Here is a 21,688-nt window from a genome sequence, read left to right as displayed (position 1 = left end):
TGGAGAGGCTTAGGATAGCCCCACCACAAAGGGTGATCCAGCCCAGATGTCAGTAGTACTAAGGTTGAGAAACCCCCATCTATAATGCTCTAGAGTGAACTGAGGTCCATCTGTTTTCAAGAGCTAAAGCACCTGTCCCAAAGAAACCGCATTCTCAGCAGTGATCTTGATAGGTTCCCTTGTTAGGGGTATCTCATTACTCCTACCCTGTATTCCGATGCAGTGGGCCCAGTGGGAGGGGAGGGAAGCTTCCAGAAGTCCACTGCTTCCTTCCAGGCAGAGGAGGTGCTTCACGTGGAGGCAGGCCAGGCACTGATACCCTGTGGGCTCTCTAGGGACATGCCACGCTCGTGACAGCTGCTCACCTGGAGTAGTTGGGGATGGTACCATGTACCGTGGTGTCCTTCATGGTGTAAGGGCTCAGGCGGTGGGCGTGCCAGCAGCTGCGGCCCTGGAACATGGTGTCAGTGACGTGTAGGACCTCGTTGCAATGCACCTGCAGCTCCCCCTCTGTCCTCCCCTCTAGGGCCAGGTTGACCCGGATGTAAAACGAGTCCCCCGAGGTCGCCACTTTGGCCTCCAGGTCCTGGACCAGCTTCTTGTAACCTGATAAAAGGGGACATGAGCAACAGATGAGCTGGGGCTGTGAGCCCACGTGAGAAAGGTTCTAGAACATGAAAGGAGGGAAAGAAGGACCCTCCCCAGTCTTGGAAGCCACCCTGGGGCTAGAGTCAGGGATGGGAGGTTTCCAGTTGCCTTGGGAGCCCCCAGGCCCTTGGGGCACAGTCTGACTTAGTATCAGAACAGTGATACTCCTGGGCCCCTGAGTGCTGGGCCTGCGGCACAGTCAGGGGACTGGCGGGTCAAGGAGATGGGACTGGGTAGCTGAGCGTGAGAGAGGCGCGTCATGTATACCCTCCATGTTGACCTTCACGGATAGGCAGCAAAAGCCGTTCACCCTCCTGAGAAGCCCAATGGCCTGCTCCAGGGTCATGTCCTCCAGGACAGCCTTGAACAAGGGCTCTGTGGCCTCGTAATCAACCTGAGGGCAAATCACAAGGGTCGGCCTCTTTCCTTCAGAGCTCAGGATACAGGAATGTTGGGGACAGGTACTGAGGGGTGGGTGCATGGCAACCCTACAGGAGGACTGGCTGACCCTTCCCAGTCACCTGTGTGCCTTGGCAAAACAAAACTGCCCCACCAGAGCCTTTGTCACAGGTCTCATATCAGAACAGAGATGCAGTGTCTTCAGGCTTTAAGCGATACATATTACACATGTTCCCAGCCAGAAAGTCAATTGTCAGCCCTTCCCCAACACTTCTACTGCTGAGGATAGAGTTTGTGATAGGCACTTTCCTCTCTTGGAAAAAAAAAAATGGACCTCAGTTCTAGAACATTCTAGAGCATTCTGGATTGGAGTTTCTCAGACTTAGGACGACTAATATTTGCGATCATTCCATGTTGTAGGGGTTGTCCTGGGCCCTGCAGCATGTTGAGGAGCTTCCCTGGCCTTCATTCTCTGGATGCCATAGCAGGGCCCTCCCCAGCTGTAAGGCCCACCCTAAGGATATCCCCTGTTCACTTCATTCCTTCCATATGCTGTTCTAAGTTTAGGAGAGTATATATTTTTTACAATGAACAAAAATCAAGACATGTTTTAACATTGTTAGAACCGAACTAGCCCCGTTGGGATATGGGGACTGTCTCCCTGAATTCCATAAAGGAAGTCTGTGGCTTTAGCCACCATGTAAGTCAATGACTGGGAACCTTAAGAGGGTGGTTTAGAAATGTAATGCCGGCTGGGCTTGGTGGCTCAACCTGTAATCCCGCGCCTTTGGGAGGCTGAGGTGAGTGGATTGCCTGAGCCCGTGGGTTCAAGACCAGCCTGGGCAGCGAGACCTCATCTCTACAATAAATCAAAAAATCAGCTGGGCGTGGTAGCGCATGCCTGTAATTCCGGCTACTCGGAAGGCTGAGGCGGAAGGATCGCCGGAGCCCAGCAGGTCGAGGCTGTGGTGGCTGGGAGTGGCCACTGCACTCTAGTCTGGGTGACAGGGTGAGACTCCAACTCAAAAAAAAAAAAAAGAAATGTAATGCCTGTGCCTGTAATCCCAGTACTTGGGGAAGTCAAGGTGAGAGGACTGCCTGAGCCTAGGAGTTCAAGATCAGTTTGGGCAACATGGCGAGACCTTGTCACTACAACAAATCAAAAAATTAGCTGGGCATGGAGGTGCACGCCTGTAGTCCCAGCTACTTGGGAAGCTGAGGAAGGAGGATAGCCTGAGTTTAGCAGGTTCAGGCTGTGGTAGCTGTGAGCATGCTAATGCACTCCAGTTTGGGTGACAGGATGAGACTCCAAAAAAAAAAAAAAAAAAAAAAGCAATGAAGGGCTTTCTGTGTCACATGGAGTGGAGAATATGGGATGACACTTAGATTAGGAGCTTGATGCGTGGATTGTTCAAGCCCTAAGGAAGCTCAATATGTGGACAGGCTGTTCCCAGAGGGAAGCCGGGGAAGCTCACAGCACACTCCTGCCCAAGGGCTCAGTCTACTCTCCCCGTCTTCTCTGCACTCACGTTCATGTCCCACCCACCCCCCATTCCCAGTTCCCCCTTGGGACAGTGAGGTGGGCCTCTGGGATGAGGTGAAGTCCATCTTGCACGTTTCCTCTTTTCTTCTACTGCTTTCTTCTTTTTCTTCTTGTTAATTAGCTTAGTATGCTTTTTTCCCCCTGTCTTTTCTTTCTGGGTCTCGCTCTGTCACCTAGCCTGGAGTGCTGTGGTGTGATCATAGCTCACTGCAATCTGGAATTCCCAACCTTAAGTGATCCTTCTGCTTCAGCCTCCCAAGTAGCTGGGACTACAGGTATGCACCACCACGCCCAGAGGTATTTTTTTACAAACTTGAAGTTTAGCAATTCTGCTTTTAGGCCACATCAAAGTCACCCTCCCAGCCCACACATTCACTTTATAATAATTAGTTAGGTGGTATATTTACTTTTGTCTTCTCTGCAATTTTGTGCAATTTACAGCAAAAAAAAAGTTTTGGAAAATGCTCCCAGTGGTTAAAATAGTAAATTTTATGTCATATGTATTTTATCTCACACACACACACACACACACACACACACACACACACACGCACGCATACACACACACGCGCACCCAAAATGATAAGATCATCATGGTTAAAAAAAAAAAAAAGTCCCCACTTCAGAACAGTCCTGTCAAGAGTCCTGTCCAAGGATCCCTGTCAGAAGTGCTACCACATCACAGCAGCCTCCCAGGTGACATCCTGCCAGCTTCCAAACTCCCAGGTTCCAGAATCAGGTTTGGGAAGGTTGCTGGGCCTCCTCTCAACATGCTTTTCTTCTATAAATGAGCAGAATTCTCGACACCCCAGAAAAGGACACTGACTGAGCCCCATGTGGATCTGTGTCATCTGTGGGACCTGAAGGCTCCTGTCACCCCCCCCACTGCTGACCCCCACGCGAAGGCTGGGGGCCAGAGGGACCTCACTCACCATCACAATCTGGGTGCCCGGGCGCAAGGCCATCTGATCCGCCGCTGAGCCCAGGGTGACTCGATGGATGAAGATGCCTGTGAGGTTCCCACCAATGACACTGATCTGCTCCAGCAAAGCGTCCCCCTGGAATGCCAGCACCGTGACCTGGCTCAGGATTCTGCGGGCTGGCCTCCGCCGCACGGGGATGCCACTGCAGGCCGGGAGAGGACCCGCTTAAGCACTGCCCAAAGCAGAAGAGCGGACGCCTCCCCATGGCCCTCCTCTGGCTCCAGAATTCTGGAATTCTCCTCCCCCTCCGTGGCTCCATCTGCTTGGAAAGGCTGCTGCCTCCCAACGGTGACAGTCACACTCTGCTCTGCTACCTCCTGGCTTTTGTTCCCCAGAGGGTCCTCCAGCCACCGCTCACCTTTCCAAGATGTCGAGGCTTCCAGGGAACGGCTGCAGGCTACTTTCCGACTGGGAGAGGTCTGGGAGGAAGAGGAGGGCTTACAGATCCAGAGGCTACCCAGCTGCTGACAGGTTTTCACTAACCCCTTGCAAACTGAGTGCCCGCTTCCCCAGACTCAGGCACCCCTGCCCATTCTGTCCCCTTTGCTGAGGCTGAACTTTCTCTTCCTTCCCCTTTCCTCAATGCTTGGGACCCTAATTTCATCTTTCCTAAACTCAGAGTAACGAGTGGGGAGCTGCAGCTGGGTGGGTCTGACCTCCATGTGTCGTTTTGTGATATCTGAATGAGTCACCAATATGCTAAAAGATGGAGATTTCATGGAAAATCTGGATTTCTGGCTTCACTTGAAAAATCAAATCTAGTGTAACCCTGGGCCTGCATTCTATATAGGTCCACATTTCTGCCTGGGCCTGTATTTCTGCATGGGCCTGCATTTCTACACGGGTCCGCATTTCTACCTGGGCCCATATTTCTGCATGGGTCTGAATTTCTCATGGGTCCTCATTTCTGCACGGATCTGTATTTTTGCACAGATCTGCATTTCTACACGGGTCCACATTTCTGCATGGCAGCAATCACTGGCACTGACCAGGAGTTTCTTCCTGCTTACCCCAGTCCCCTCTTCTGCCCAGCTGGTGGTGGCAGGTCTCTGAGCTGGCAGTCCTAGGACTCGAGGCTCCTCAAGCTCTGACATTTTAATATGCAGCCTGTGAGTCCCCGAGCCAGGGAGCAGCCTGCCAAGGTCCAAGACCGCACCTCTCACCCTATGAACTCCCCATGAGAACCAGAGACCTAACAGTTCCTGCAACAAGTGGCCTGTGCCTCATTCACAGGCAAAAAATCCATTGTGATTATATTCAAACCAGATGAAATTAATTATGTACTCAGGATATATTTGAGGTCAATCCCACGAAAAGTATATGAAACCAGGGCTTTATTTAGAATCCCAACAAAAGAACAAGAAAAAATAATCCCTCCCTATTCATAATCTCACATCTAATTTAGATATACTTTGGGCAGACCCTTTCAATTTATCACTGAGCCCAATAGGTGAAGGCTGAGGCTGCAGTGGCCATGAACATGCCACTGCACTCTAGCCTGGGTGACAGAGTGAGACTGTGACTCAAAAATTAATTAATTAACTCATTAATTAATTTTAAAAATGTGTATGAGCCCCCAAGGTTAAGGTCCGGTCACGTGACCCATAAGAAGCACAAAGGCAACAGCAGGGGGTACTTGCGACCTCTGGTGGCCATGGGGTGAATTCCAGATGGGGAGCTAAGCACCTACTGTGTGCAAGGCCCCTCCCAGCTGGGAACCTGGCGTGCTGAGGTGGAAAAGGTTAGATGACTGTCCCTGGAAACCCGGGACTTGGGAGGGAGAGAGGACCAGTCCAATCATATGAGGAAATAAGCCAGGAGAAGCAGAGGCTTTGGGGCCAGTGCCCAGGAGGAAGCTCCCTGCAGGTAGATGTCACCCTGAGCCACATCTCGAACTGGCATCACTGAGCGCCTCAACCTGCTGCCTTCTGATACCACTGGGAAGCCTGAGCGTCCAACAGATCAGAACAGAAGACTGCTGGGATGAGTGTCTGCAGCACCTGAGCACTTAGGCTGAGCCAGACGTGAAAATGAATTCAACTCCCTGGGCTCTAGGTGAAACATAAAAGGACACCAGCAAACAGAGCTCAAGGGGCTTACTGGGCATGGTGGTTCATGCTGTAATCCCAGCACTTTGGGAGGTTGAGGTAAGAGGATTGTCTGAGTCTAGGGATTCAAGACCATCCTGGGCAACTCGGCAAGATCTCATCTCTACAGTAAATTTAAAAAATTAGGCCAGGGCCGGGCTCGGTGGTTCAGTCTGTAATCCCGTGCCTTGGGAGGCTGAGGTGAGTGGATTGCCTGAGCCCGCAGGTTCGAGACCCGCCTGGGCAACTTGGTGAGACCTCATCTCTACAATAAATTAAAAAATCAGACAGGTGTGGTAGTGCGTGCCTGTAGTTCCAACTACTTGGAAGGCTGAGGCGGAAGGATCGCCAGAGCACAGCAGGTCGGGGCTGTGGTGACCGGGAGTGGCCACTGCACTCCAGTCTGGGCAACAGAGTGAGACTCCAACTCAAAAAAAAAAAAAAAAATTAGGCCAGGAACAGTGGCTAATTCCTCAAATCCAAGCACTTTGGGAGGCTGAGGTGAGAGGATTGCCTGAGCCCATGGGTTCAAGACCAACCTGGGAAAATCGGCAAGACCTCATCTCTACAATCAATCAAGGAAAATTAGCCAGACATGGTGACATATGCCTGCAGGTCCAGCTACTTGGAAGGCTGAGGCAGAAGGATCACCTGAGTCTAGCAGGTCGAGGCTGCGGTGACTGTGAGCGTGCCACTGCAGCCTGGGCAACAGAGTGAGACTCCAACTCAAAAAAAAAAAAAAAAATTAGCTGGGGGGTGGGTGGCACGCACCTGTGGTCCCAGCTACTTGGGATGCTGAGGCAACAGGATCACCTGAGCCCAGCAGATTGTGGCTGCAGTGGCTGTGAGCGTGCTACTGCACTCTAGCCTGGGCAACAGAGTGAGACCCCAACTCAAAACCAAAAAAGAGGTTGGGGGGATCTTTGGCTTGAACTGCCAGGCAGTTGGGAATTTTCCAGATGCCTGGGTCAAGTTCACTTCTACCAGCCCTTTCCCGGAGAGAAACTCCAGTGGTTTCACCTGTACCCTACTCTGCTGCCCAGCCAGGAGGAGGTTGATTGCTGTGGAGATTCCGGGTGTGGTATGCTCACCTGCCCTGTCTAGGATCTCATAATCCAAGTCCGCATCTTCCACCTTAGCTGGTGAGGGAGCTTCCAGGTATACCTCCAGGATTTCTGGGCAGCTGCTACAAAGCCCAAGAATAATCCAGGTCACGTCTGAGGCCTGCTGCCCCAAGCACTGGCCACCCCCCAGCACCTGCCAGCTCAGGGGCTGCCATGTCCAACACCCAGACAGCCCAAGGATTAGGATGGTGTCCCCATTGAACTTCCAGGAAGGACCCCAACACCTTGTATGCTCTACCTGAAAGACCAAGGTTCTTCCCTGAAGTCCTCAGCTGCCCGCTTGTACAGGGACTGCTGGCTGGGCGGTATGGGGCTGCTGGAGCGGAAGCTATCCACCAGCTCGCGACTGGACGTGGCACTCAGGTCCGACCAGAGCTGAGACTGGAGGAGGGTGGACAGAAGTTGGCGGGGGATGTGCAGGGACGAAACCCCTCCCCTGCTGTCCCTTGGTGTAGAGAGGGTGTCACTGCCTGAAGCAAGTGGAAAAGACAGTGTGAGGGGAAGAATGAGTACACACTGAGGTCACACTCACTGAGTGCCTGCTGTATGCCAGGCACTCTGTGAGTCACTTTCCTTGTACACATGGCTCAGTTCTCATGATAAATCTGCAGGGTAAGCGCTACTGTCCCCATTTTACACATCAAGCAACCAAGTCTAGAGAGGTTGATACTGGCTAGTGAGGGCTAGAGCCTGGTCCCCTGGGGAGGGAAGGAGGCATTCAGAGCACCTGCTGATGAGTGTGACACGCAGGAGGCAGAGGATACCAGGCGAGCAGTGTCCATCTGGATTCAGCCACTTGTTTCACTGAATAAGTATTCCTTGAGCATCGACTACATGCCAGGTCCCTTGACAGTGTTGGATGTACACCTGAGCAGAGGCACCATCCTTGGGGTGGGGAGACCAACGGGTAACTACAGACCAGGGAGCTGGAGCAAGTCATCTGGGGGTCTGGGGGTCTGGGCAATACTGGCAGGGAAGGGAGGCTAGGGCAGACTTCCTGGAGGAAGTGGCACAGATGGAGCGGGGCACATCTCAGACAGAGAGAGCAGCAGAGCAACTGCACCACAAAGATGCCTGGAAGCAGGAGAGTGGTTTCCCTAGAATGGCCTTTTATAAAGTCCAGGAGAGAGAGAGCAGGCTAGAGGGGAGCTGATCTGGATCAGTGGCCCATGAGGCAAGGTAGTGGGGACCACGCAGGCTGGTGAGGAGAGCTGCGGGGAGCGGGTTCTGAGCACTGAGATCCTCCCCACTTTCCCGCCACCACCGCCAGAGGAAACGCAGCTGGACTCTCTCCTGGGGGGAAAGGGCACTGAAGGGCTTTAAACTAACACACAGGCAGATGCGTGGCCCAATTCAGTTCAGTGTTTGGACTGCTCGGGCCGTCCTGCACAGGGTGTGAAACTTTCCCTTGTTTGTGTGTTTAGAGTTCTGGGAAGATGCCCAGCTTCCCCCAGCTATCTGAGAGATCAGCGGGTAGGATGAGGGACCATGGGGGGATGCTGCTGGAATTGTCCAAGAGGGAAATGCCAGGCCTGGCCCGACGCATGGCAAAGGGACACTGCCCTCACCCACCTCTCACCCTCCACCCTAGCTCTTGGCAGCCCTCTCCCCACCCTTTAGCATCCTGACGCCTCGCGGTCACTACAGCGAGACCACCTCTTTACTTTGCCAAAGGGAGAAGGCAGATGCCAGGGACCTGAGGATCCAGAAACCACTGCGAGTCCCCATCCTGGGAACCGTCCGTACAGGGTTGAATGGTGTCTCCCGAAAACTCATGTTCACCCACAATCTGTGAATGGAAACTTATTTGGAAATAGTGCAGATGTAATCAGGCTAAGATGAAGTTCTGCTGGATTGGGTGGGCCCCTAATGCCATAAGCCTGGTGTCCTTCTGAGAGCAGGGAGATTTGGTCACAGAGAACACTATGTGAAGACAGGCAAGGAGGGGAGTGCTGCAGACGTATGCCAAAGTGCCGAGGGTTGCCAGGAACCACCAGAAGCTGAGTGAGGCAGGGAAGGATCTCCCTAAAGCCTTTAGAGGGAACCTGGCCCTGCTGGCACCTTGACTTTGGACTTCTGGTCCCCAGACCTGTGAGATAATTCATTTCTGTTATTTAAAACTCTCACAGTCACACTAATCTCTTCCCCATGCCTTAATCCCAATAGAGGATGGAGCTGACCCTACCTCGGTGGAGCTGACAAGGCTGCAGTCGCTGCCGTTCCTGGGGCAGATGGCATGCATTCGCATGAGCCGCTGCTTCCCCCTCAGACAGGGTTCCCTGGCACCAGCTTCCTGCTTGGGCTGTCAAGACAGGCCAGACAGGCTCGTTAATTCAGGAAGGGTTCCCCTTGGGTGGCCACAGGGTTTCTACCAAGTCACCACCACCCAAAACCACCCTCCCAGGCAGCTTCCTCTCATCAGTTTCCAGGTAAAGCCCTCACGTCTCTGTCCTCCGAGTCTGGGACCACAGCACTACAGGAGCTGACAACCGAGACCAGGAGAGCCAGCTGGGTACACGGCATTTCATTTCTCTGAGAGAATATATGTTGTTATTTACTAGTTCTACAAATAATACCCCCTCCACACACATACATACACACACTCCATATAGAAAATTGAAGGGAACTAGAAGCAATTAGAGAAGAAAATAAAATTCGCCCATCGTCCTGCACTCAGAATGAGCACAGAGTTGGTTCCTATCCTTCCAGGGTTTTCTGTGTGTGTGTGTGTGTGTGTGTGTGTGTGTGTATGTGTTTTAGCATAGCTGTGAAGGGGCTGAGGGAGGCATGACTGGGCAGACCCTCCGTGGGGTGGGGAGGATCCCATCGTGTCTCCTGTCCTGGCCTGGGGCACCTTGTTTCTACCAGCCCACAGTGAGAGGGTCCAATTTGACTCTTGGGCATTGGGCTTTCAAACATGTCAGGAACACATGGGCTACACAAGAAAACGGCTGCCTGGAGACAGCGTCATACATCACTCTCTTCATCCATCACCACACTGGACAGGTTCCAGAACCTTCTGCAAAGCTCCCCTTCTATGACACGAGTGCCATTGTCACTGATGACGCTGATGCAGACTTGACTCACCCAGTCGTGGCCCTTCAAGGTTTCAGGACACCGCTCACGCATGGGAGCCAGTGGGCCACCGGCCCAGCCAAGTTCGGACATCACCGTGCCTAGGCCACCCCAGGTAGCCACCCTGGGGCCTGCCGCCATGGCCGTCACCAGCCTCCCACCCCTCCGTGGTGTGTCAGGGAGGACTCACCGCACCTGGCGGCTCTGCCTGCAGCTGGCGGAGCTGTGTGCGCAGCTCGAAGACCTGGTCCGTCAGCTCAAACACTTTCCTGCGGAGGGAGTCCTTCTCTGTGAGGCTCTGAGAAATCTCCCTCTGGGCGCTGTCCCTTGCAGAGTATGCCTGCGGGCCAACGGGGCACTCAGGAGGCTGCGCTACTGCCACAGGGCAGTCTCAGCTCGAGAAAGACAGCTCCGTTTCATGTCTGAGCTCATCCGACGTGTACTACACAGCTCACACCGATGTGCAAGCTCATGATTTGTTTCAACTCATGTCACATGTGCAGTTTTAATAAAACCCAATGCTGAATCAGGTGCACATTCTCAGTGTCTTGTGTCGGGGATAAGAGCAGGGAGGATGATGGAGAGACAGAGCGGCAGTGGACAACAGGGGTGGGGGAATGGAGAAACCTCGTGTGGACCAACGAAAGGGATTCTGAAATCTGGGACCAGCTGCCTTTAAGGTTGGAAACTGTGAGACTGTGTATGACCAGACCAGCCCTTGGTCTCATGCAGGGATACGAGTGTGGGACAGTGAGGTAGGGTTGGGACACGAGCGTGGGACAGTGAGGTAGGGTTGGAGGGGCTCCCACACCTCGACAGGCCCTCTTCCCTGTGCCCCTCACCCCTCTCCAGTTACCTGGTCGCGCTCCTTCTGCAGCTCAGACACTTGGCTCTGCAGGGCGTTGATCTTCTCCTTGTAGAGCTGGCAGTCCATCTTGGTCTTCTGGAACTGGAGCAGGGTCTGCTCCTTCTCTTCCCAGTACTGCACAGAGGGGGACACATGACCTGTGAGGGTCCTCAACTCTGAGGGCCTGGGCTGGAGTGTGGGGAGCCAAGGGGAAGCCTAAGCTGGTGGGGAGGTGGTTCTGGGGTGAAATAAGTGTACTCGTGCTCGCCTCTTAAGTGCTAGATTTTGAGGCATACTTAGAATGGCCATGTGGATTACACTTGAGTTTAGTCATCAAGATATGCATGTAACCGGGCATGGTGGCTCATGCCTATAATCCCAGCACTTTGGGAGGCCATGGTGAGTGGATGGCCTGAGCCCGCGGGTTGGACAAACCCAGGCAACTTGGTGAGACCTCATCTCTACAATAAAATTTTTAAAAATGCACATACATTGCACTCAAAGTTGCTTTGTTTACTTAATACTAAATAATACCTCTACCCTGCTCCATTCTCTTCCACCATCTCCCTTCTCCCTGTTCTCTCCTTGCCTTAATCTCTGGTTCTCACTGGGTTCCCAAGCATTGAAGCCACCTGCATTTTAATCACTTGTCTGCCTGACCATGACCTCTTGTCATGGGCTGTGAGTTGATACTCACTGTCACTGACAAAGGGATAGGTGAACAGACCAACAAATTCCTTAAACAAAATTATTTAAGCTCAGTGTCTTCCCCACAAATGCAGACCCTGCCCCTGGATTAGTATCAGGAGGGTCACGAGGGAGAAAGGGGCCGCCCAGTCACCTGTTTCCGCTGCCTCTCGGCGACCGCAGCCCGCTCCCTCAGTGAGTGGATTCGGTCCACCAGCTCCTGCGTGCTCTCTCGAGCCTCGTCCAGGTTCTGCTCCAGGATGTCCTTCTCCACCTGGTGCAGAGAGAGGTCAGTTCAGACACACCGATCGCCCCAAAGGACTGCCCCTGAGGAAGCAGAGTACTGAGGATACGATGGCAGGGAAGTCCAAAGTCATCCTTACAGGACAGATGTGGCCTTACTGTACACCAGGCAGGAAAAGAGCCATGGAAAAGCCAACAGTCATTTGGGAAAGAAGCATTTTGGTTCTCATTACACGTCGTCAGGGAGACAAAGTAATGGAAGTTGAAAACCCTAGGACAGTCAGGTGCGGTGGCTCATGCCTATAATCCTAGCACTTTGGGAGGCCGAGGTGAGAGGATTGCCTAAGTCTGAGCAGTTTGTTGAGACCTCGTCTCGACAATAAAACAAAAAATTAGCCAGGCATGATGGAGCCTGCCTGTAGTTCCAGCTATTTGGAAGACTGAGGAAGAAGGATCACCTGAGCCCAGCAGGTTGAGGCTGCAGTGGCCATGACACTGCACTCCAGCCTGGACGACAGAGTGAGACTCGAACTCAAAAAAAAAAAAAAAAAAAAGCAAAGAAAACCCTAGGACAGCAGTTCCTCCTTTTAGTCACTTCAGCTGTCTCTAGTTTCAAAGAAGGGGAAACCCCAAGGGACAGGTGGCTTCCCTTGGACATTCATTTCCCAGGAAGGCGCTTATGAACCACAGCACAATGCAAGCTGTGTGACAGACAGTGTCCTGTGCCCGGTGAATGTTTATGGAAGGAATACCTCAATCAATAGATACTAATCGAAAGGCAACAAAGGGAAGCAACGGGTTGGTATCATTCCAGGGCCTTGACATCACTTATTCCTCTGCCTCCCACAGTCCCCTGCCCTCCAAGGCACAAGAGGGTGGGACGGCAGGATGTTTCACAGGCAGGGAGGTTTCTTTCCCTGATCTTTTCTTTTTCTTTTTTTTTTTTTTTTTATTTTTGAATTGGTGTCCCACTCTTCTTGCCCAGGCTGGAATGCAGAGGCATGCTCATGGCCACCGCAGCCTCGGCCTGCTGGGCTAAGGCAATTCTTTTGTCTCAGCTTTCCAAGTAGCTGGAACTACAGACACATGCCACCACGCCCAGCTAGTTTTTGTGGTTTCTTTAATTGTAGAGACGGGGTCTCACCAAGTTGCCCAGTCTGGTCTTGAATCCCCAGGCTCAGGCAATCTTCTCACCTCGGCCTCTCAAAGTGCTAAAATTACAAGCTGAACCACCACACCCGGCCCCTTTCCCTGATTCTTTTTTTTTTTTTTTTTTTTGAGTTGGAATCTCACTCAGTCGCCCAGACTGGAGTGCAGTGGCCACTCCCGGCCACCCCAGCCTCGACCTGCTGGGTTCCGGTGATCCTTCCGCCTCAGCCTTCCAAGTAGCTGAACTACAGGCGTGCGCTACCACGCCCAGTTAATTTTTTTGATTTACTGTAGAGATAAGGTCTCGCCAAGTTGCCCAGGTGGGCCTCGAACCCGTGGGCTCAAGTAATTCACTCACCTCGGCCTCCCAAGGAACGGGATTACAGGCTGAGCCACCGAGCCCGGCTTCCCTGATTCTTAAAGTTAACTCCACATCCCAACCTTTATGATTAGTTCGGTCTACTCCAAAATAAGATTACAGAAATAAACCAGCCAAGTGGGGTATTTCAAGATAAGAGGTCCAGTCACCAAGGCTGGAATGCAGTGGTGTGTTACTACAGCCTCGAATTCCTGGGCTCAAGTGATCCTCCCACCTCAGTCTTCAAAATAGCTGGGGACTATGGGCAGATGCCACGTTGCCTGGCTAATTTTTTTATTTTTATTTTTTGTACAGATGGAGACACACTATGTTGCCTCCAGGCTGGTCTTGAACTCCTGGCCCAAGTGATCCTCCCATCTCCACCTCCTACGGTACTGGAGTTACAGATGTGAGCCACTATGCCCAGCCCGAGTGAGACATTCTAATGCACATCCAACTTTTAATCTGCCAACATTTGGAGGGCTGAAGAACAGCAGGAAGGAGGGAGGCAAAGAGAGAGTAGTTGGGATGAATCACTAAGTTTTATCTTTTTTTTTTTTTTGAGTCAGAGTCTCACTCTGTCGCCCAGACTGGAGTGCAGTGGCACACTCCCGGCCACTGCAGCCTCGACCTGCTGGGCTCCGGCGATCCTTCTTCTCAGCCTTCCAAGTAGCTGGAACTACAGGCACGTGCTACCATGCCTGGCTAATTTTTTTGGATTTATTGTAGAGATGAGGTCTCGCCAAGTTGCCTGGGCAGGTCTCGAACCCGCAGGCTCAGGCAATCCACTCCCTCGGCCTCCCAAAGTGCTGGGATTACAGGCTGAGCCACTGAGCCTGGCCACTAAGTTTTATCTTACTCCATCTTTAGCCTCATCTCAAAGAGACCACCTGTCAGTAACCACACGGCCTAGAGCCCACTGGCCGATGCTGAGGAGAGACCCAGCAGACGCCCAGGGTGCAGGGTCGCTCTGCTGCAGGGAACCGGAACCTACCAGGCTGAAAGTCAGCGAGCGGAGCTTCTCATTCTCCTCCTTGAGACGGTTCAGTTCCTCATCCCCAAACTCCAGGTCGCTGGCCATCTTCAGGGACCGCTCTTGAAATTCCAGCTCACAGGAGGAAACCATGTTCACTCGCTGCAATTCTTGCCTCACCAGATACAGCTGTCGGGGAGGAGGCGAGGGTGATGTAAACTGTTTCTCCACCAAACCAGGGCCAGGTGAATTTCTCAACCTTCCCCTTAATAACCATGCTTTCCATACTCAAGAAGTTTTCTTCCCTGAGACTGGAAAATCCATTCAAGGGTTTTACCTAATGAATAGTCCCCACTCCTCAGGGAAGGAGGAAGGCATTTTAGCTCTGCTTTATAGGTGAGGCACAGTGGTAGAGTATGGGCTGGGGACCCCAGGAAGAGACCAAGAGGCCCTGGCAACAGTTTCTCCTTCTCTATTGCTATACTGACTGATAGTCACCAGCAGTCAGTGAAGAATGGCCCGCATCCTTCCTGGCTTCTCAGCTTTTCATTATTCTGCTAAATCCGTCTGATAAAGGGAATTTGGATTCATGAATATTAGTAAGAAATAAGAATTTAAAAAGTCCAGGCGCTGTGGCTCACGCCTGTAATCCCAGCATTTTGGGAGGTCGAGGTGGGAAGAATGCTTGAGCCCAGGAGTTTGAGATCAGCCTGGGAAGCACAGCAAGACCTCATTTCTAGAAAGAAAGAAAGAAAGAAAAAAAAAAGCCGGGCATAGTGGTGTGTGTGTCTGTAGTCCCAGCTATGCTGGAGGCTGAAGCGGAAGGACTGCCCAAAGCCAGGAGGTCGAGGCTGTGGTGAGCTGTGATTGTGCCACTACACTCCAGCCTGGGTGACACAGTGACACCCTGACTCAAAAAAATAAGTCAATAAATAAAAGAATAGAGGAAAGTTAAGTCAGATAGTCTGCAGAGGTCTGGGAATATGGGGCCGGGACTATTCAGGCAGCAAAGCCACTGTGATGCTGTAATCTGTGTGCAGGGTCTGCCCGAGGGCTGATGTCCGGGCTCCTAGCCCTCTAGAAACGACAGGGCCAGGTCCTGCTGGCTTCTTTTCTCTGGGACCTTGAGTTAATGAGCCTGGCCTCTCCCCGTCTGAGTGTGGCAGGCCTGTGGCAAGGGGACATTCCCCATAAGCCAACTCCAGGAAGTCTGGGTGTCCGGATGGACTTGGGCACTCACTCCTGGGATGTGATCAGGCAGAGAAGGAAGGATTTTTCCACCTGGACTTTTCCCTCCCAACTCTCAGTGTTTCAACTCTCAACATTCTTCACTAGCAGTTACTGACTTCCTGCTGTGGGCCGACTGGGTTGGGCAGTCACAATACATATTTAAAAAGTAAAATGATGTCATGAAGAGAGGGGAAAACCTAGGGCTGAAAATAAACCCAAACAAATGAGCCCAATTCTATTTCAAACCCATAACCTCCATGGATGGGGGTGGCGGGGAGGACTATGATAACTGCTGAACACAGTATTTGATGACAAGCCCTCAGCCTTGAGCAAGACTGGGTGGGGTGTGAGTCACAAGCAAGTCAGGAAAACTCTTGTTAGTGGGTGTTCACGGCAGTGGTACGGGCGGAGCCATTCTGAACTATTTTAGATGCACTTCAGGATGGAGCAAGAGGTGAATGTACTGAGATGCTGGGAGCAGCGTTCCCCCTGGGGGAGGAGCACACGTGCACGGCCTGGGGAAGCCCATGAAAAGCCGCAGACACAGGTTGAAGTAAGGGGTATGGGTGCGAACTCTTGATTTCTGAAATAAGCACATGCACGCGTGTATGTTTACTTAGATGCATATGAAATATGTATACATGTGTACTTGTATTAGCATGTGTGCATGCATGAATGGGTATACATACTAGCATGTGTGTATATATGTGTACACATGCTAGTAATGTGTGTATATGTACATATGTGTGCACATGCTAGTAATATATATGTACGTATGTGTGTACACATAGTAGTGTGTGTGTGTACACATGGTAGTATGTGTGTATATGTGTACATATATTAGTATGTGTGTGTATACATGTATTTATAGACATGTGGGTTTGTACACTTTTTCCAGCTCTGTCCTCTGAAAGGGCCAAGGAGCAAAGACACTCCTGCAGCAACAGGCATACCTACTCCCAGATCTTGTTCCATGAAAGGAACCAGGGCTCTCAGAGACCCCAGAACTGAGGCAGGGTGGGTGTGAGACGATGCTGGGACATCTTGTGTAGACTGAAAGGAAGTCAGTGCTCTAAAAATGAGGGGGCACGTCCCAGGACAGGCTCTGTGTTGAAGGGCTCCCACAGGCCACATCTGGGACAATTGGAGCACTAGAACAATTAGTCAGTAATAGGTCACAGAGCCCTGGAGAATGGGAGCCCACGATCTATGCCAATCATAGATGCACCTGTGGGAGGGAGGGGGGCTGCTTGTCTCAGGCAGATGGCCACGGGCAGCCAGCAACAGTGGGAGCTGGAGCGTGGTCATTTACAGCCGCCCGGGTTGAGACGGCTTCCGGCGAGGGTCACCATAGCCACATCCGGGGAAAAGTTCAGGAGGAGCAGGTTGCTGGCCAGTCTCCAAGCACCACCTCCAACCCTAGATGCTTATCAGTTACAGGGAGGAAAAAGCAACAGCGATTCTGTGGTGGGGAAATTGGGCAGCTCTTGTCCCGTGGTAGACCCTTTGAGGGGCGGCAGGACCTCAGGGGTCCCAGAGGGGATGCCCTGAGTCAGGCCAGCATCCTCCATGTAGGGTCCTGGCCAAAGAGGCATGAACTCTGACTACTTGTGACACACCCCAGATGAGGGATGGCCTATCCTCAAAGGAGAGGGGTGTCTTCTTCAAAAACATCCATGCATAATGGACAAAGAAAGGCTAAAAGAATGTTCCGGACTGAAGGAGGCTAAAGAGACAGATCAACTAAATGCAGCACCTGACCCTGGACTGGAGAGGGGGATATATTGGGGTCAACTGATAAGATTTGAATTCAAGTTGTAGATCAGATAAGGGTAGTCCACCCATGAATGACTGGCATGAATGACTGTGCTGAGGTTATACAGGAGAATATCTTGTTTTTAGGAAATACACATGGAAGTGTTTGGGGGTAAAGGGCCATGATGTATGTATGTAGCAGCTCAGGAAAGATATGTGTGTGCACGTATGTGTGTGCGTGCGTGTGTGTGTAGAAGGACACAGAGAGATGGAGAAAGACAAAGGTAGAGACAGAGAGTAGAGGTACTAATGATAAAGTGAAGGTATGTGGGTATTCTTTATAGTTTTTGATTTGTGTACTTTTTAAAAATAAAGTTGAAATCATTTCTAAGTACAAAGTTAACTTTCAAAAATCAAAAGCAAACATGCCATAATTAAAGGCAAAAAACAAATGCCAAATTGAGTGAACATCCTTAATATGTAAAGAAACTTTACAAGTCAATAAGAAGATCATTATCCCCAACAGCAAAATGAGTACAAGGCATTGGGTTTGGAAGACATAACTCAGTAATCCTCCTGTCCCCATCTGAATCCAAAACCAGCTGAGAAGTACAAAGAGGGACAATAGAGATCAACTGTCCCCATGACACTGCCACAGCAGGGGCCTTGGGACATAGGCGGGTCTACTAGTACAGAGCCAGGAATATCCAGGCCTGCCCAGACATCAGAGGAGTAGGCTGGTCACAGACAGGTCAGTCAGGCCATAGGGGGCTAAGGGGCAAGGTACGCCTGGTCATGCCGGCTACACAGAGGAGCCCAGGTGGCCACCGTGGAAAGAGAGAGATCAGCTTCCTAGAGGGGCCTCAGTCCAGGATCTGCAGCAAGGGGGTGCTGGACCTGGAAGAGGGGAAGGGAGCAGAGAGCAGCAGAGACCTGCCAGGGTGAGGGGCACCCCCACCTCCTCCTGCAGGCCGTGGCAGCGGGTGGTGGCCAGCTCCTTCTCCTGCAGCGCGTTGCTGTAGTGAAGCGAGAGGCTGAGCATCTCGTCCTTTAGCCTCAGCACCTCGTGGAAGTGGGCGCTGACCTCGCGTTTCATGCGGCTGTGGTCGGCCTCCAGCTGGCCCAAACCCTCCGCTCGGGCCTCGGCCAGGCCCAGCCGCTCCCGCAGCTGCCGGCACCGCTGCAACAGCGCCTCCTTCTGGCCCTTCTCCTGACTCAGCTCCTCCTGCAGGCTGCCGATGGCCCCTGCCAGGCACTCAGTCAGCTTGGTTGTCTCCATGAGGCCTGCAGGCAGGTGGGCAGGTGGGTCGAGACACTGCCCCCACGCTTCTCCCCTCCCTCGCACCCTCCCCCAGACTCCCAAACAGGCCCCCAGTCCTAACCTGCTGGTCTCCTTGACAGTTTCCTGGCCTTAACGGGATTTGTTAATTTTGTCATTGTTGTTGCCATTGTTTTGAGTCAGGGTCTCACTGTCGCCCAGGCTGGAGTGCAGTGGCTTGCTCAGGGCTCACCACAGCCTCAAACTCCTGGGTTCAAGTAATCCTCCCACCTCAGCCTCCAGAGTAGCTGGGACTACAGGTATACACCACCATGCCCTGATAATTTTTTAAATTTTTTTTGTAGAGACAGGGTCTCGTTATGTTGCCCAGGCTTGGACTTGGTATTTTGGTTAAATGAACGGCATGACTCCTAATTTTGGCATAAGGATTACCCACTCTGGCCTTCCCCATGAGACCCAATGAGCCGCCTCATTAGCTGAGATGCGCTCACTGCTAATTCATTTTAATATCGTCCCAAGAAAAACATAACAAATATAAATCTGCATCATAGAACTCTAAATAACACAAATACGTACTTTATGGCCAAATAAAGCAGGAATAAAAATGGTTTATTACCCAAGGTTTTGAGTTATGTGGACCTTGCTCCTTTAATACTTAAATCTTTCAACAGCTCCCGCAGGGAAACCTAAAATTTCTCAGTTAATGAGAATGGCCTTATCTTCCACCAAGCAAGGATAAGCCTTTACTGAGACAGTGAGCAGATGCACAGATAGCTCTGCTTCCTTCTGTCCCCTCCTGAGAGCTGGAACTGGCGGCCCCGGCCTGGCTTCTCAACCAAAGCTGGTGAGGTGAAGGCAACTCCAGGAACATTCCCAGGAGAGACTTGCCTCTCCGAGTGCAGATTCTGCCCCCTCAAGGGTCTCCTCGTGATGCTGGATAATTAGGGATGGACCCTTAGAACCCAAGACTCAGGGGCTCCTTGACTTCCCCACCCTCAATACAGCGAGGGGCACTCCTCACCCTCAGATGTTGCGGGCAGGGACTTCAGCCTGCAGGGAGGAGGGAGACCAGCTGGAAGAGCACGCAGGTAGGCAGGACAACCCACTTGGGGCTACCAGGAGCCCAAAGCCCCTAGGAAGCTCCTGCCGACCCCCATCAAAGGCGGAGCGCTCACCACTGAAGTTGCTAAAGTCAACGTCGGGCTGCAACCCGGTGACCAGGGTATAGACGTCAGGGTTGTGGAACTTCAGGCTCTCCAGGAAGGCGATGGCCCCATTCTTGCCTCGAGTCTTCAGCAAATCCAGCAAGTGCCCTTGGGAGAGAGAACCGTCTTGTAGGGTGCTGGGCTCCCTGGGTGGCTTCCTGTTGGGAGCCGGCCACGGAGGCCCACTGTGTGTTAGGGATCAGGAAGGGCTGTAGACCCGGAGACCACTAGGATGTGTTTGGGAGCTGTTGACCCCATTCCCTCCCTCCTTTTCCATTTGGCACAAGCAACCAGGAAAGGCTCCTGCTGGCTCTGATAGAAAACTCTGAGACGGAAATGTACACAGCTAAACCTAGGAGTCTATTGTTCCCATTTTCCACAGTTTATGGTTTTTGCTTTTAAACAATTTAAGTTTAACTTTGAGTCACATTGAGGAGCCTTAATGCAGGCCACAGGTTCTCTTGATGTGATTTTAGAAACATATAGATATAGATTTTAGAAAATAGTTTATATAGATTAAGAAATATTAAGTAACCATTTTGTTATAGAAGTATGGTTAGTTCAGTTTGATTTAGGAGAGCCAGTGAAGTTTGAATTAGGCCAGCTTGTGCTAAGAGAGTGTAACCATAACAACAATTGTTTTAATAAAAACTAGTTTGAATTAGTACGGAATAGTAAAAGTTAATAATTTACTATGGTGGTTTCGGGTTTAGACATTGAGTGATATTAATTCAAGATGATGTAGTTGTAATACAATTAAGGGCACATAAAAAACTGGTTTGGGGACATTAAACTAACATAAGATACAAAAAGACAATTTGTGGTTGTTCTTCCTCATGTTCTTCCTTATGTATGAAAAAACATTTGCTTGAGAGTGGACGGTGTCCTTTATACACCTGGACCTGTTCGTGTGAAAGGCACATGCTACCTTTTATTTCCTGTGATGATGAATTTGCAGAGTTTGGGGATAAAAGCCCAGGAATAACATTCAATAAATGGCTTCTGGTCACTTAAACAGGAGTCCAGTCTCTTCCTTTCTCCTTTTATATCTATCCCTCCAGTTTTTTTGTTTTTTTTTGAGTTGGAATCTCACTCCGTCACCCAGACTGGAGTGCAGTGGCCGCTCCCAGCCACCGCAGCCTCGACCTGCTGGTCTCCGGAGATCCTTCCGCCTCACCCTTCCAAGTAGCTGGAACTACAGGTGCATGCTACCATGCCCGGCTAATTTTTGATTTGTTGTAGAGATGAGGTCTCGTCAAGTTGCCCAGGCGGGTCTCGAAACAGGCACTCCACTCAGGCAATCCACTCACCTCAGCCTCCCAAAGTGCTGGATTACAGGCAGAGCCACCGAGCCCAGCCTATCCCTCCAGTTTAATCACTGACGCTGTCACACCGCCAGAGACTCCTGATCCCTGCAGAGGCAGGACCCCCACAGCTTCCCCAGGAGAAGAGGAGCCTGGAAGTGGGGAAAACCTTGCACATCTAGGAATCAGGAGGTGAAAGTCATTTTCTGGGTTCTGTGAAGTACAACACGTCCTCACTTCTCCTGTAGGTTCCCTTGATTTACACAGCCTCAGTCAGACTAAAGCTGGTACTTAATGAGCAACTACTACAACCCAAGTGCTCTGTGGAGTCGAGGTACGGGTAAGGAAGATGGTCCCTGCTTGAAAGCATCTCCCCAGCAAGCTGGTGGATGGTGACAGACACATGGTCCCACTACAGTGCTGTCAGCCTCAGAAGTGTACATGGAAAGACACTAGAGATCCCCAGTTCCTTCTGAACCCAGGACCCAGATCCCGTCTCTCAGTTGGAATTACGAGCTTGAATTAACTTCTCCTGTATTTGGGGTTTGTATGTCAACATGCACAAACGTTATGATGTAGTAACCACCACTTCTTGCCTACTTTCTGGGGCCTGGGCTTGGCAAATATTTTATCAACAGTTACTCGTGGTTCATGACCCGACTGGGCAACTTGGCGAGACCTCATCTCTACAATAAATCAAAAATTAGTCGGGCATGGTAGTGCACGCCGGTAGTTCTAGCTACTTGGAAGGCTGAGGTGGAAGGATCACTGGAGCCCAGCAGGTTGAGGCTGCGGTGGC

At 51.5% G+C, this 21,688-nt stretch overlaps 1 protein-coding gene across 1 annotated transcript in view; it reads right to left on the bottom strand.

Moving 5' to 3' along the window:
- Positions 1-361: 361 nt before the first annotated feature.
- Positions 362-21,688, bottom strand: part of CARD14 (caspase recruitment domain family member 14) — a 22,708-nt gene continuing 1,381 nt past the window's right edge. Inside the window, exons 2-14 of the mRNA XM_008055191.1 lie at positions 19,556-19,693; positions 18,060-18,385; positions 14,138-14,305; positions 11,548-11,667; positions 10,716-10,841; positions 10,050-10,199; positions 8,970-9,086; positions 7,023-7,165; positions 6,752-6,846; positions 3,932-3,992; positions 3,523-3,715; positions 916-1,042; positions 362-606 (exon numbers count right to left, since the gene is read on the bottom strand). Coding sequence (XP_008053382.1) covers positions 362-606; positions 916-1,042; positions 3,523-3,715; positions 3,932-3,992; positions 6,752-6,846; positions 7,023-7,165; positions 8,970-9,086; positions 10,050-10,199; positions 10,716-10,841; positions 11,548-11,667; positions 14,138-14,305; positions 18,060-18,385; positions 19,556-19,693 — 2,009 coding nt within the window. The remainder of the gene's footprint in view (positions 607-915; positions 1,043-3,522; positions 3,716-3,931; positions 3,993-6,751; positions 6,847-7,022; positions 7,166-8,969; positions 9,087-10,049; positions 10,200-10,715; positions 10,842-11,547; positions 11,668-14,137; positions 14,306-18,059; positions 18,386-19,555; positions 19,694-21,688) is intronic.

Source organism: Carlito syrichta, unplaced genomic scaffold, assembly GCF_000164805.1.
Source record: "Carlito syrichta isolate Samal-C Ts95f unplaced genomic scaffold, Tarsius_syrichta-2.0.1 Scaffold301768, whole genome shotgun sequence".
Taxonomy (NCBI): Eukaryota; Metazoa; Chordata; class Mammalia; order Primates; family Tarsiidae; genus Carlito; species Carlito syrichta.
The sequence above is the reverse complement of the archived record's forward strand: the minus strand, read 5'-3'. Positions and strand labels throughout refer to the sequence as shown.